General features: G+C 40.8%; 1 protein-coding gene across 2 annotated transcripts; it reads right to left on the bottom strand.

Annotated features, from left to right (window-relative positions):
* Positions 1-4,047: 4,047 nt before the first annotated feature.
* On the bottom strand, positions 4,048-7,000 carry LOC147902389 (GDSL esterase/lipase At4g28780-like). 2 transcript variants are annotated; one of them, XR_015540887.1, is made up of 7 exons: positions 6,750-7,000; positions 5,774-6,069; positions 5,524-5,651; positions 5,195-5,434; positions 4,851-5,103; positions 4,448-4,745; positions 4,048-4,248 (listed from the first exon to the last, which is right to left on the bottom strand). XR_015540887.1 is itself a non-coding variant. In XM_087373626.1 (6 exons), exons 2-6 carry the CDS (start codon positions 6,000-6,002, stop codon positions 4,525-4,527), a joined length of 1,071 nt encoding a protein of 356 aa, XP_087229752.1. In that variant the 5' UTR covers positions 6,003-6,069; positions 6,750-7,000; the 3' UTR covers positions 4,331-4,524. The 2 variants fall into 2 exon arrangements, 1 of the variants encoding a protein (XP_087229752.1); XM_087373626.1 differs by lacking the exon at positions 4,048-4,248 and having other exon boundaries at positions 4,331-4,745.
* Between the last annotated feature and the right edge of the window lie 8,996 nt (positions 7,001-15,996).

Raw genomic sequence — 15,996 nt, 5'->3', positions numbered from 1 at the left:
CTATGCTCACTCTGCGGTACCTACATCACTATGCAAGGGTATTCTCCCAATCCCTTCAATTTTTGAAAGGTGTATCGTCCCCTATCATCGCTCTTGGATTCTTCTTAGGATGGAGGTTAGAAAATCATTCCTCCTTGGGAGCCATGTGGTTACTTGCACCGGAGTTGAACCACCATATGTGTTTATCATTTTGTGCTAAGTTGCGAGCTCCTCAGAGAGAGCATATTGTGAGATGAGTTGGCAGTCGTGATAGTTGTCTTGGTCATAAGCATAGTTTGCAGGCTTGCATTGTTGACTGTGTCAATGAGAGATTTGAGATTTGTTGGATTAGCCAACATTGGCTAAATCTCTTCTCTTGTTTCTACATTCTATGGCATTGTCGATTGTGTCAAAGAGAGTTTGAAATTTGTTGGATTAGCCAACATTGGCTAAATCTATTTTCTTGTTTCTGCATTCTACTTCCCAATGGCCTTCGATTCCATAACTTGTCTGGTTCCTCTTCTTCTAAAGTTTCCTTTGCCTCTAGGATTTTGTATCCCCTTTTGCAAGGTAACACCATGGTTTTGATTCTGCTATGATGAAGACTGAGATTGCTTGCCCTGGTTGTGTCCTCTTCCTTGATTGTTTGGGTGACCAGAGTTCTCAACTTTCCCTATGTCGGATCCGTTTGCGCTCTTGTTTGATTGAAGTGAGTTGGTCACTAAGATCCTTCAATTTGAGCAAGTAATCTAGAACTGATTTAGTTGGCTCTCAAGGGCATTCCATGTAACGACAGACAATGTTTAACCTCAAGTTATAGGGATCATGACATCTTTCACATTGATGTTTATGATGTTCAATGTGAGCGAGACCTTTCATCCAAATTGGTTGTTTCTTTATCATCCCTTGAAGGTGATCATAGGTGAGGGGAGTTATTGAACATGTAGGCAAAGGTTCCGGTCTCTTCTCTACTTCGGTGATGACATCCCATAACCTCTTTAGCTGGAAGATGTTGACCATTTTGAACTTTTAGTTTCCATTATTGTTATCATTAAGCTTGCTATTGTGGTCTTGAAAAATGGCATCGTCATGAGCTCCAGACACATAACAGCCAAAGTTGTGAGCATAAAAATCAAAACCTTCATATATTGGATAGCAAAAAAATTTCGGTTGTGGTAGCCAGAAGCTTTACAAGGGTTGATATGAAAATACATGCCACATAGTTAGCTAGTGACATTATGAGGTCTCATGTGAGTGCACTGTGTGTGTCTATCTTGATGTTACCACCAAGTCAAAAGCTACCCACTCCCAAAGTATTGATTGGGTATCAATATGTGTAAGTGTGGATACCAATGATAAGGTCCAAAGGGGAGGAAGTAATGATTTTTTGACCAAGGGCTCAATGGGCTTTGTGGAGTCCAATATCTTCTAAGATATGCTAGTCCTATACCTAGAGTACACATCAATATCCTCTAAGATATGCTAGTCCTATAGCTATCCTCTAAGATATGCTAGTTCAAAACCTAGAGTACACATCAATTGAGATAAAATGCAGCAAAGAAATTTTTATCTCAATTCCTTTAAAGTGTTGATTTTGGAGTGGCTGCAATCTAACCATGTGTGGTTCTGATGAAGAGGTTTGAATGTAAAATATTCATCAAGAGTGGGTCAAACCTTAGATTTGAGGAGTCCACTACAAAGAGCATGAAAAATCGAGCAATTTTCCTTTCTCTTTCTTGTATTGAGGAAGTAGGGGAGAGAGGAGTGCACAGATATGTTAACTATACACTCCTCTCTACCGTAATTTCTCAAACAATAGGGGAGATATGGATTGAAAAAGGGCCTCATGAGGGAGAGGCTAGGAAAATGGAGTAACACCTTAATCATGAGGCAAATGGGCATGGTAAGACCACTTATAGAGAGGCAATGAGGGCATGTAGACACCATCCAAGGGCTCATGTTTGGCACCTATTTCAGCCCATTCGATGAGGGGATCCATCCATAGGCTATGTATCTCCTCTAAGGAGATCTATGGTGTGCGTTGAGTGCCTATTCTCGATTAATTGATGAGTTGACTAGGTTTGACGGTCTGGGTGCAATGCTTATTCTAGACCATTACATGAGAGGTGGGTGGCTCCACGAAGGTCTAAAGGTTTGGGTGCAATGCTATGTGCAGGCCAATAGTTGGCATATCCAATCTCCTCGAAGATCTCATAGCCTAGGCATGGTGCTACATGCAAGCCCATCAAATGGGTGTCATATTGCGTGTGAGCCACTAGATTGGCACTATGTGATAATCCATAGCAGATGGCTAGTACTTGATACAGAGCGGCTTAATCACTAAGATAATGCAAGCCATCCCCCATCCATTGTTGCCTAGTGTCTGACCAAAAGTGCATTAATGCAGTTAGATACCTCTTGGATCTATGGCCCCAGTAGCATGGCTCTCAGCAGAAGTGCATTAGTGCACATAGATACCTCTTGGAGCCATGGTTTCCATGTGGACATTTGAGAAGCTTCATCGACAGTGCACGCGCAGTGCCTTGCATTATGAAATTATAGGTATTAGATTTTGAGATCTAGCAGTTCTCTTTCCAGACCCTAGTTGCTAGCCACCATCCTCCATTTGCCTTTCGTGCAAGTGTGGGCCTCCCATCTATAACCATTGCATCAAATATGATCCAAGTATCCCCATAAAGCCACTATGTCTTCTTAGGGTTAGAAATCCCTCTGCCTTGGTGATTCGAGTAACTCGGAATGGGGACCAATGAGAAGAAAGAAACCCTCCATTCTGTTAATGTTGGAGCCTCCTCAACTACCTACAACCTAATCCATGTTTATGCCCATGCTTAATTCTATAATTGAAAGGGGACTTTTTGAGTCCATATCTCCCCTAATGGTTTGAGGTACTAGTGTTGGAATTTGGCCGAGGTACTTTGGAGTATGGCACCATTTGTGCCAAAGGCAAGACCTTGACTAGGTTTTGTGTCTTGAATTGGTGAGGAGACATGGATAGTAAGAGATAAGTGACTTGAATGTATTTTACTTGGACTTGGATTGATCTCATGGATTAGCAAGTAGTAGCTTATTGTTGTTCTTTCTAAGTTCAAGGCAACTTCCTTTGCATCTTGGGAGGCAATCTGGTGGAGGAGGATTTTGCAAGGGATGGGAACAGTTCAACTGTAGTTAATAAAGTTACATTGTAACAACCAGAGTAGCAAGGCAATTGCAAAGAATCCTATGTTCTATGCTTACACCAAATAGATTCAGATTCAGTATCACTTTGAGTGCGAGCTCATCATGGATGGAGAGGTTGGGCTAGACTATTGTCCATCGTGGAGGATGGTCCACACATCTTTCTAAAGGTGCTTGGGAGGAATATACTAGACTGACAACTTCATCAACTCAATATCAGACTTTGAGGGGGGTTGCTAATAACCAATGCTCTACTCTCACTAAGTATGCAAGTACCGCCGCGCCCTACTTTGTAAACCCCCCATTATAAGAAGACATTGAGTAGCATGGATGCCTAGTAGGTCAGGTTTTTAACACTACATGTAGGCTGAGTGTATCCTAATAGTCAAGATACAAGCATTAGCTATGATGCAATGGGTGCCTCAATGGAATGCGTTCTTTAATAGGGAATGGTGGTTTTACTCAACCCACCAACCTAAGGTTGTGAGTGCAACCAACCTCACAACAAGGGCTATATAATGACAGCCAATATAAGCCATCTAAATTCATGTTCCATCACCCCTAGCATACACCTAACATAAACCCTTGATCAGCTATATGCTTATACCATGCCATCAAAGCGTGTCTAGCAAGTTGCTAATTTGCAATAACACAATTTTATTTTCACACTCTCTTGTCTTGTCTTTGTTTCGAGCAATTATGTTTTCACAACCAATTTTGGTTTGTACGTTAAACCTCCGATCTTATTCCATTAATATAGCAATACAATTGAATATTTTTGGTGAAATGCAATCAAAGATGGTCTTAATTGAAATCTCACATTGTCTTTTATGCCTTGTTGCAAACTTCCCAATAATGCTGCTACACACGCCAGGCTGACTCCCGTATGACTGTCTTCACTGCTTTCTTTTCGGGACTTTGTGAAAGGAAGGAATTGACTCCCGCATGACTGTCTTCACTGCTTTCTTTAAAACGCATTGATGGCGCCGGAAACACGATTTTGGATGGCAGCGCTTCAGCCTTCAACCATTAGAATGATAAAGCGAGTTCTAAATGACCCTTTTCGATTCATTCCTACAAACAATGACAGAAAGAGAGAGAGAGAGAGAGTAGCTTCTTCAAGCCTTTTTGCATGAAATCATCATCGTATCTTTGACAGAGGCCAGGAGAAAAATTGGAACAAGGAGGCGAATAAAGGAACGGTTAACGTTCACAAGAATTTGATTAATCACACTACAGCGGTTCGTGCGTTGGCACCTTGTTATTTTCTTACATCTCAAGAAGAATCGAATAGACACAAACAATAGATCCAGCTCCGAACGCGGGATGCTCAGTATCAATAATCGGATATCAGATTCCAAGGAGTTGTCGAATGTTGACGGGGCTGATGTCGGAAGGGGGGCCTTCAAGGACGCGCTGAGTGATTAATCTGTTTGTCTTCTCAGTAGGATGGAACGGGTCCCAGAAAACGTATTTTGTCCGATCTGGGCATAAGTTGGAGAACCTGTTACAAATAAGGAAGCCATTGAACTTGCCTTGACCACAGCAGGCTGTGTTGGTACTCTCGTAACCTGCAGAGCAGAACTACATTAAAATTGCTACAAGAAAATAGAAGTCGAAGAGAAACGCATTTCAAACTGGGCATTGAACACAAGCACATAGAAAGGGTAACATACCATATGCTGCCGGATTCTGAAGGTACTCCGTAAGGATGGAGAAGCCATTCGAATACAGGAAGGTGGCACCATTCAATTCCGCATTCAACTCTTCCGTCATTGCCTTCAGAGCAGTGTTAAAGTTCATGGCAACTTGATTCAGCGACTCTATGCAAGTCCCGTCCTTGCTTTTCATGTTGAGCTGAGAGGGTATACATCCAAGCGGGCCCAAAGCCGAGATGGAGAATCTGCGGGCTCCAAGATTGTATAATTCCTGCAAAACGAGACTGCGAGTTTATACGACGGCCAACGCCTGGAATTCTCCTTCTGTTCCAAGGCAAGGCAAAGGCAGGGCCGATACTTACAGTGAGCTGGCCCTTGTAGGTAGATATGAGAAGGTCTTGATACTGTGGCAGCGTGTACTCTTTTTTGCTTCTAGCGAATGGCATCAAGTAATTGTTGATGTAGTCATTGCCTCCAAACGTGAGAGAATAGAGAGCAGTAGAGAGAAGCTGTTGAGCTGCTGCTGCTCCTAAGAAGCTTGTTATCTTCTGTTGGTACTCTTTGAACAGATTGAATTGGTCTTCTACAGTGAGAAGTTTCAGCTGCAGTAGCATAGGACACAGTTAGACGCCAGTTTTCTCTTTACAAACCCAGTATAGAATATTGAAAGGCGTGGAAAAGCAATGCGTACAAAAATGCGCCCAGTGCTATTGAGGATTCCGGCACCGGCGGAGGCGAAGTTAGACCCAAGCATCAAACTCGCTTCATCGTTGGTAGGATCAAGGTAGGGCTTGATGGGAGGCGTCCCCATGAAATCACCTGCCAACAGTAGCCTGAATCTTTCAAAATCTTGCGGCTCGGAGACAGCAGACTGGTTAGAGACGACAGCACGTGACAGCTGCAAGAGTACAATGCTACGAGTTAAGGTCAGAGAGGCTTACTTATAAGGTCAGAAATGATTTTGCCATTGCAAAATCTTCCGGTGGGCATGTGAGTGGGGTAGTCGATGCCATTCGGCTTAAAGTTGGCTCGGGCGGTGGAGCCAATGTAGTCATTGTTTCCTGTATCAACCAGAGAATCGCCGAACACAAACATGGCAATGGGAGCTGCCGTTACAGCGAGAGAGGGTAGGAGGAGAGAGAGCAACAGGAAAGAGCCGAAAGCCCACATTTTCGATTCAGAGCTCGTGGTGATCTCTGATCTGCGCAAAAGATCGGAGCTAGCTGATGGGTTGGAGCTGCAATCAGGGGCACAAGTAGCAGAAGGTGAGAGGCTGTAGCAACACAGAAACGAAATGTAATTTATAAGGCGAAGCTTGTAGTAGGGCCAGCAAGCGAAGAAAATGGACAAGAAACAAAGCCAGACAAAGCTATGGAAAGAGATTGCAAGCAATGAAGATGGACTAACAATGAAAATGGACTAACAACGAAAACACGGAAGGCAAATAGGAGAGAGAGAGAGAGAGAGAGAGAGAGAGAGTGCTGCAATCGTGGGTAGTTTATATATGGGTTATGTGGGTACGGCATGAGCAAGCGGGGACTGAGGATGATGCCTGGCGAGAGTGCACAACACAACAATGCAGCATTATAAACTGTGGTAGCAAGCAATGAAGACGGGCCGAGCACGCAGACGGACTAAAAACGAATTAGCCAGGCGAGGCAACAAGAGGAGAGCGCGCGCTCGCTTCACCTGCAATAGTGGGTAGTTGATATGGTATGGCTCGAGCACGGAGGAGACTGAGGATGAAGCCTAGAGAGACGACCTTTGCAGCGTTCTTCAACAGATCTTATAAGCAAGCAATGGAGATGGACTAAAAGTGAGAGAGCGGACTAGAAACGAAGCCAGGAAGAGCACAAAGAAAACACGGAGAGAGAGAGAGAGAGAGAGAGAGAGAGAGAGAGAGAGAGAGCGCTTCACCTGCAGAGAGAGAGTAGCTGGGGGATCGTAAGGTGGCTATGGGGGGAGAGAGCAGAGGAGGAGACTGACGATGATGTCGAGGGAGGAGACGACCATGGAACAGGTCGCTCCAGGAAGGTACTCTAAGCTGCGAGGGCAAGAGACAGAAGGCGAACACTGTTAGTTGGTAAGAGTATAAGATGAGAGAGACGACCTTAGTTGGCGAACTAGGCTGGCTCCGTTCTGGGCATGCATTCATTCATTCATAGTCTCTGTAAAAATGAAGATTGAGTGAGATCGATCAGCTACGTTGAATTCAATATTTAGCATGACCAACCTGGTTGGCATCCTCGGCTTCTTGTCGTTCATCAACTTTATTATCAACCTTCACCACCTACCTCAGGCTTCTTCTCATTCAATTACACTGTCGTGGCGGCCTCTGTCTGTGCTCAACTACAAACTGCTTTTTTTTTGTTGCTGTATCCCATTATCCTTTCCTCATCCTCCTTGGATCCTTGCTCCTTTCCTTTTGTCTATGGATTGTAGCTCGCCAGCTCGCTCTCTCCTCTTGCCCAATCCTCTCTCCCCACCTACTCTTTTGGGAGCTCCTCCTTGCCTCTTCAATTCTCTCCGTTGGCTTCCTGCCTCCGTTCCTCCCCCTCCATCTCGTCTCTTTAATGAATGCCATGTCTCCAGCAATTTTTCCTCCCCCCATTCGCTGGCAGTGTGCACTGTGCAATACCTGCAGGCTGCGCCTTGCTTTCCTCTCTCACGAGTCACGACTCACATTCACAAGCAGCAAGTCGTTCCACCGCCTCGTCGCGATTTATTTTGAAGCCTTTTCACCGAACACGTTCGACGGTTGCAAAAACGCCTCAACTGACTCGGGTATACTGCCAGACTCACTCCTATCAAGCCCCTGGGGCCTGGACCTCTGCAGAGTACAGACTGCTACATAAACACTGTCGTCGTTCCGCACCGCTTTCAGAATTGTACAATGTAACCTACTTTCGTTACACAGTGGCAACAATTCACTGGCATTTCTCTTTCAACAAGTGCGAACGTTTTCCTCGTTTCCTATTCTTACAGTCCAAGGTTTCAAACAGGACCGAGAGAAATCATTTCTTTCGGTGTCCACCGCACCTACTCTATTATTCAATCAAGGTTTGACCCCTCGATGAGAATGAATTTTGAAATCATTTGCCAACTCTTCCGTGGCTTTGGCATAATAATTTGGCTTTGGCTTTGGCATAATAATTTGTGCATTCGGTCTCACGTAATGTAAGGCCCTCAATGGGATCTCATCAAAGACATGCGTGCCCTCTCCTAAGGGGTCTACAATTTGAAACCATTTCCTAACTCTTCTATAGCTTTGGCCTAATAATATGAGCATTTGGTCTCACCTCATGTACGAGGCAAAGGTCCTAAGTGGGATCTTGTATGAGGAGGAAGAGAAGTATCATACTTGTTCCAAGAGAGGCATGCTTGCCCTCTTAAGGGGTCTCATGAAGTGTGGGTTAGGAGGATATGAGAAAACCATGGAGGTGAGTTATGTTAACTTTTAAGGAAAATGCTCTAGATGAACGAATACATACATACATACTTCATTTTCCCTTCTCTCTGGGGTATTCTACAGGGGACATGACCCCCTCTTTAAACACAACTTAAAATTGATTTTGAAAATCACGTGTGAATGAGGCCATAATACTAGGGTTATAAATAATACTATGTTATAATCGTACACACCATACATATCACAAAAGGAGGAAAATTAGTTAGGGAGGAAGTGCCTCAAGCATCTCCCTAGGGTAAACAATGCACTCCCACCATAATAACATCAATCTTAGGATGCATTACGCCCTAGAGATGATCTTGTGCAAAGTCGAACTGGTAGAATAGTCCCATGCCAAGGACACAAAATCATAAATACCCTGCTCATATTCACTATGTCTATGCAGCTAAGTAATGTCTGCATTGCCTTCAAATCAACAACTTAATATCAACAAGTTGGTATATATGTAATCACTAGAACCTTTGCAACCTTCATCTAAAGTGCAAACAATCCACCACCCACAACGTTGAATCTAGCTTTGTGTCCTAGTCCATTCTCTTTCCAAAACTGGCAATTTTAGAATCTGCTTCATGAGAACTTTCTGCCTATCTGGCTGCTTTGTGGTGGGTAATAAGTTGATGCTATTTTACGAACAATCATATGTACTTTTGTCAGTTTTTTTATGGTTCTGTATAAAAAGTGTCTTGCTTGATCTGAGACTAGCTCTATTAGACATCGAAACCATGTTATGATGTTATGGTAAAAGAACTTTGCTATACTATTAGATGAGTTATCCTGCATGGCTTGTGCCTCTACTCACTTAGTGCAATAATCTGTGGCTACCAAAATGTATTTGTTTCCAATGTGTTTTGCCAGCTGGATTGAATGGACCCACAAAATCTAAACCCCATTTTTAAAATGGCTCAAGTGGCAAGATTGGGTTTAGTGGCAATCTATTAGCATCTGATGGCTATCCATCTCTTTGGCAGTACTAGCATTTCTTTACAAATTCATGTGAGTCTTTGATTATTGTCGGCCACCATAATCTGGCTTGAAATATCTTTTTAGTTGTCACATCACCCACAAAGTGGCCACCCAATGTCCCTCGATGGGCTCCTTGTAAAACGGCATGCTGCTCATGTTTTGGAACACAGCGTCAGAGTATTTGGTCTATTCCCCTTTTATACATTGCTCCTGCAATGATCATAAATGGTTTGCTTTTGAGAGCTAGTCAATGCCTTTAATTCTTTGTGAAACTTTTCAGGAAACACTTCACCTATGAGAAACTAAAACATTTTATCATCCCAATCTGTTCCACGAATCGCTTCCACTTCAAACAAAGATGGATCAGGTAGGTCATCTGGAATTCCTTATCTTGGATGTTCCCCTGACTCCAATTTGCAATGTGTGTAAACTATTTTGTAGTTAAATTCCTATAAGGGGAGGATCCATCTTGCTATCGATCCAGATGGTTGTGACTTATTGACCAGATATAGTATTGCCTAGTGGTCAACATGAAAGACCACTATATTGCCCAAAAGATAATGTCTGAATTTTTGCAGAGCATATACCATGCCTAAGTCTTCCATTTCAGTGAGACTAGATAATTCACTACTACAAAACTAGGTAGAAATGGTAGCCCAAAAGTGACATTTCTACATTATTAAATGGCACTTTCTTGCCGCCATTTCCACATGTGCCATTTTTTGGAAATGGCAACCAAAAGTGCCATATATTTTTGCCATTTCTATGCCCATGATGGCAACCAAAATTGCCATATATTTTGCCATTTTTACGTATGAAATGGCAACTAAAAGTGCCATATAGTTTTTCCATTTCCACATACAAAATGGCAACCAAGAGTGCCATATATTTCTGCCATTTTTGTGTCTAAAATGGCAACTGAAAGTGCCATATATTTTGCCATTTTTATTAAATGGCAACTAAAAGTGCCATATAGTTTTGCCATTTCCACATGCAAAATGGCAACCAAAAGTGCCATATATTTTTGCCATTTTATGTCCTAAATGGCAACCAAAAGTGCCATATATTTTGCCATTTTTATGTACTATAAAATGGAAACTAAAAGTGCCATATAGTATTGCCATTTCCACATGCAAAATGGCAACCAAAAGTGCCATATATTTTGACATTTTGATGTTTGAAATGGCAACCAAAAGTGCCATATATTTTGCCATTTTTATGCATGAAATGGCAAGTAAAAGTGCCATATAGTATTGCCATTTCCACATGCAAAATGGCAACCAAAAGTGCGATATATTTTTGCCATTTTGATGTCTGAAATGGCAACCAAAAGTGCCATATATTCTGCCATTTTTACGTATGAAATGGCAACTAAAAGTGCCATACAGTTTTGCCATTTCCACAATCGAAATGGCAACCAAAAGTACCATATATTTTTGCCATTAGTAATGCATGAAATGGCACTACAATAGAGACCAACTATGAAAGAAATAGCAAAAGGTGACATAAAAGTTATGTTTGAAATGGCAAAAGGTGACATAAAAATTATCACTTATTATATATTTTTGCCGGTTATTATGTTACAAATGGCAAGCAATGGAATTACAATTGCCATTTCTTCTTTTATAAACAATAGCATTCAAAACTTCTACCAGCTTTGTAAATGGACCAAAAAGTTACATGGTATTGGAATCTTAAATGACTAAAATTTTACATTTGATACTTGGTATCCATGAATGAAATTTATTGTCTAAGTGTGAAAGATTAATCAAAAGTCTAAGTGCATCATTCCATGTGAAGAAGTCATCTAAAATTCTAAGGATAACTTTTACCTTTTATAGCACACACATTTTACTTGATAACAAATATTATTCGATAGTTGATTGAGAAATAAATAAATAATTTTTTACATAACAAAATAGAATATAAAATTATAAAGACATTACATGAAGAGTTTTCCAAGCAACATTCAAGCCTATGGCTTGACCCAATGTCTGAATCTCATCATTTGCTTTGAATATACAAGCATCCCTAATGATTGCATCATCAACTCATACTGCTACGTAACCAACTCCTATTGGTATAGTATGAACTCTAAATGAAGGATCCAAACTAACTATTGTCCCTATTCCAACTATGTCTTTTGAGTCCTTATGTAAGATCTTTACTCGTTGTCCCCTTTGAAAAGCATCAACCTACAAAGATACATTCAAGAGATCATTAGCAGAATATTTGTTTAAAATATCTTTATGAAAAATATCCAAAAATGTTATGGTCATTGCCATACTAATTAGGATTAATAAATAAATTTAACTTACTGGAAAACACGTATGTCATTTGTTTGTGCTACTATCTTTTCTACTCCAATTGTTGCTCGGGGGGTCCACCTTACATAAGCCAGCTATACAACGTGAGTTAACCCCTCTGTAACCACATTTTATCTATTTTATATACCCCTACTGTGAATTTTTGGATCAATAATTATATCCCTTCAATAAATTTAAAATTTGAGAAGCCTATATTTTTTGCCTTCCTCTTGTACATTTCACACTGTAAGTTGAAATAGACACTACTTATGAGAAATTGTATTGTATAATTGAATAAAACCCTTTAAGTTGTATGTTGCAGAGATGCATGCTTTACACCCATACTAGTACCTAATAGAACGTATTTTCAACTTTTGATCTTTTCAATTCCCAAAATCGCATGTATTTGAGAGCAAAAGATTACAACCTAGCCCTCATCTATGGAGTCTGGAGTCTAGACTCGAACACTACGTAGTATGCTAGGTCTTCGCGAATCATGACTCACAATCATATGTATTATGCTTCAAAGTTCAAAGTTCAAATTGAAACTTGAAAGAAGCAAAAACCTATGTGATGAGTCTCCTCAAGGCTCAGTCCTTTCGACTCCTTGGTTTGATGTGCCTTGAAAGTTGAGCTAACCAGTGACCACCCACGAGTCCAGACTTGAATATCCAACTTGAGCTTTGAAACTACTTGACGTAGACAAGCTCATAGGTCACGAATCATGAGGAAAAGGCTATTATGCAATGGGCATAGAGAATGTGACAACATGAGCAGACTCCAAAGTCCACACTCCAAAGTTTCAATGAGAAAGAAGACTTTGGGTTTAGGAACATTGAGGTATTGTCGTTGGACTTTCAATCGACCAAATGCATGCTCCACACCAATTGCAGATGGAGGATAAATAGAAGTTGAACTTGCATTGCAGATTACTTGCTTGCTTGATATGATTGCATCTTCTTGCTTGCTTGCTTGCTTGACTTCGTCTCAGGCTTAACCGAGACTCTTTACATTTTCCAAAATATAGCCAAAGTTGTGCAATGTCTCTTCATCTTTTTTGCCAAACACACTGAAGTCATCATTTCTTCTTTTATAAATTAGCTTTGCATAGTTAGGATTCATTTGATACCTCTGTTTTACTATTGGACTTGCATCCTTCTTTAGATTTATGCGGTGAACACACAAACTCGGATCGATGCCCTTCATGTCGGTGTATTCCTAAGCAAAAATATCTTTGAACTCCATCAGAAATTGCATTAAGTCTTTTTTTAAAGTTCCTTCCACATGGACACTGATTTTTACTATTTGTGGCTTTTTTGCCATGCTCAAATCTAGTTCTTCCAACTCATCTTCCTTTACTCTTGCTATTTTCTTCATCTACTCCTCATAGGCATCTATTCCTTTACGAAAAATATCCTCACCCCATTTTTTTTGGATGGATTCTTCTTTCATATCTACTTCAAGTTTTGGATCTACTTGCTCTTTGCTGGATCTTTTTTGAGCTTTGACTACTGGCTCTGGCAGCATGACTTTATAGGCTATCATCACTTCAATCACATATCACTGAGCAATGTGATCCACAACAACCTCAAATAGTGGCACAATGGATGGATTTGCATCCAAAAATTCTTGCTCATCATCATCATCCATCTCTGACAACATATTGACACACTGCGCAATCAATGGTTTGTTTTCTTTTTCCAATACCACCTTTGGGACCATGTCGAGGTGGAGGTTCCTTCTTTTGCTTCAGACTGTGATCTTAAAGGCACCCCATTTTACCTTGGCTATTTTAAACCATGGTCTTCCCAAAGCATTGGTGACCTTTGCTACAAATTTCACACTGCAATTATGGTTGACTCTGATTCACCCCCACATTCAGCAACTTTTGATCCACAAGTTTCTCCAAATTGGAAGATGTAGAAGCCTTTTTGGACTTCGCCTTCTGCTCCTTCATCTTCTTTTCTTTGCTGCTTTCTTTTTCTTCTTCTTCTTCTTCTTCTTCTTCTTCTTTTTCTTCTTTGAATTAGTGTCTGAATCACTATTGGACTCGTCATCACTACTTGAATCAAATTTGGATTCAGACATTGTTCGAAGCATCAAAAACTTCTTCAAAATCATCGTTAAATTCTGCCTCTAATTTTTTCTTCTTCTTCTTTGTTGTTCCTATGTGTCTTTCAGCTCTTTTGGCTCAATCGACTAAAGTATTCAACCCATTTTCACTTGTTGGCAGTACTAGGCCACCAAAATTGAACTTTTCATTTCCATTTTTATCCCATTGTAGAAGTATTTTGCCATTGTTTCACTGGTTGGTCTTTCTGCTGCATCTAAACGAGCATTTAGATTCAAGAACTATTGGGTGTAGTCTTCTAAGAATAGCTTCTTTTTGTTTGAATTGCCTTAGCTTTCTCCTGACATCACTAAGGGTTTTCTACTTCTAAAACCTCTTCAAAAATTGTGTTTTGAGTTCATTATAGGTGGCAAAATTTCCACTCCGTATGGGCTGAACCACTACATTGCTTTTCCAGCAATTGTACCGGTAAACTATTGTAACTTGTTCGGATCTCCAAACAAGGTGTCAAAACTAGTAGCCTAACACCGAGTTTCAAATGAAGCAACATGGTTGTTTGGATCTTCTTTGGCCTTACCATGGAACTCAAAAAATTGCATTTCAAACTCGCTACCTATGGATGTGCCATTGGACGAACTAGTGGAATAACAGGTAGTGGCATGTTCACCGATGCACTTACAGGTGATGGTCGTGGTGAATTTGTACTTCAGCTCCTTCGGTTGTTGTTGGCAGGGTGTGGAAAACCTGATTCTCTTTGTCTTGGTCGGATTCTACATCCAAATTTGCTTTGTTTTCTTCCTCGAACCTTTTGTCTAAATTTGTTCCTTCTTCTTCTGATCTTTTGTCCAAACCTACTTTTTCTTTGGATCTTTTGTTTGAATATGTTTCTTTTTCTTTGGCTACGAATTCTTTGTCTGATTCTTCTACTTTTTCTTTGGAATCTTCATCCTGATCTCATTCTTTGTGGTCAAAATCCGTCTACCTCGTCGCCAAACTCTTTGAGTTATTAGAGATCTAGTGGCAGTTCATCAACATCCTCCTCATTTGTTTGGAGTAGGTCAAATGGTAGTTGGCAATTGATTCTTGTTGAATTCAATTGGCTCGCTCCCAAAATGCTTGAAATTTTGGGATTACCCCTTGATTCATCCACTGGGCCTTCGATACCACTTTCTTCCCATGTCGCTGTTTGGATTACACCTTCCTTGCTTGATAAATGTGTGGGTGTTGTTCCAGCACTTACTTTCACTTTTTCATAATCTTTTTGCTGCCCTTGCTACTCACGAAGTTGCGAGGATGTTATCATCATCAATTCAAATCAATCTACATTGTACCTTATTCCAAACTCATTCGATACTATCAGAGCCTACCTTCTTCCCAAAACATTAGATTGAGATTATCTTGTCTACCGGGGACTGAGACTTCTGCTACACCTTTTTGGATGTGGCATACAATCGGCCACATTGACATCCCAATGGTGCTTAATTCTCCATGATGCACAAACAGCCGCTCTTGGTATTTAATTACCGAATAACTTGTAGGGTATTCAAACGTGCAAGATCGCCAATGTTAATGGAATACAAGACTCCAAGATTTTTGCATGAATGATTGCTAAAGCTGCTCATACATCATTGAAATGGAATACTGGTATTTGCAAAACATCTAAGACCTTTCCACTACGAAGTAAAATGCATCTCACTATCTCTCATTCCAGATTTCTCTCATTCCAGATTTAAAAGAGAACACACGACATTGCATCAAAGCATGAATGGATGAACAGTGTACAAAATATATAGCAGTCATATCCAAATCTTCATTACTCATGAGCATATATCATTACAAGAACGCACATTGCATGTTTTCTTCTCATGCTTGCCTCTTTCTCATACATGATCTCTCGATTACCCAACTTGGTAGTTGTCTATATGGTTACAACTTCTAACTATTAGAACACTTAACCATTTCGATACTAACTTTGGGTTGATTAGTTGACCCCTGAACAATACCACTAGAAGAAGATGATGTGGTAGTATCTTCATCAGACTTGCATCCTAGATAATTACCTTATCATGGCCCTTTCCAATCATAGTGGTCTCGTTAGAATTTCCAAGCACAGGTTGAGTTGCCTCTTTAGGGTGCGATGTAATGGCCTTGTCTCTTCTTGCTTACTTACATAGCTCTTTATTTAGGCTTTGGCCTACAACCTTGTAATTACATTCAAGGATACAAAGGACACTTGGCCTCTTTCAAGCTGAGAAGATTAAGGCTCGCACTCTTAGGTCCAGTGTCCCACATTGAGCAATCCTTATAGAGGTGGTCAACTCCACACCCAATGCACAATGGTGCTATTGTGTTTGA

Source organism: Dipteris shenzhenensis, chromosome 4, assembly GCF_047967505.1.
Source record: "Dipteris shenzhenensis isolate YYH24624 ecotype China chromosome 4, Dip_SZ_1.0, whole genome shotgun sequence".
Taxonomy (NCBI): domain Eukaryota; kingdom Viridiplantae; phylum Streptophyta; class Polypodiopsida; order Gleicheniales; family Dipteridaceae; genus Dipteris; species Dipteris shenzhenensis.
This window is presented reverse-complemented; position numbering and strand designations above follow the sequence as displayed.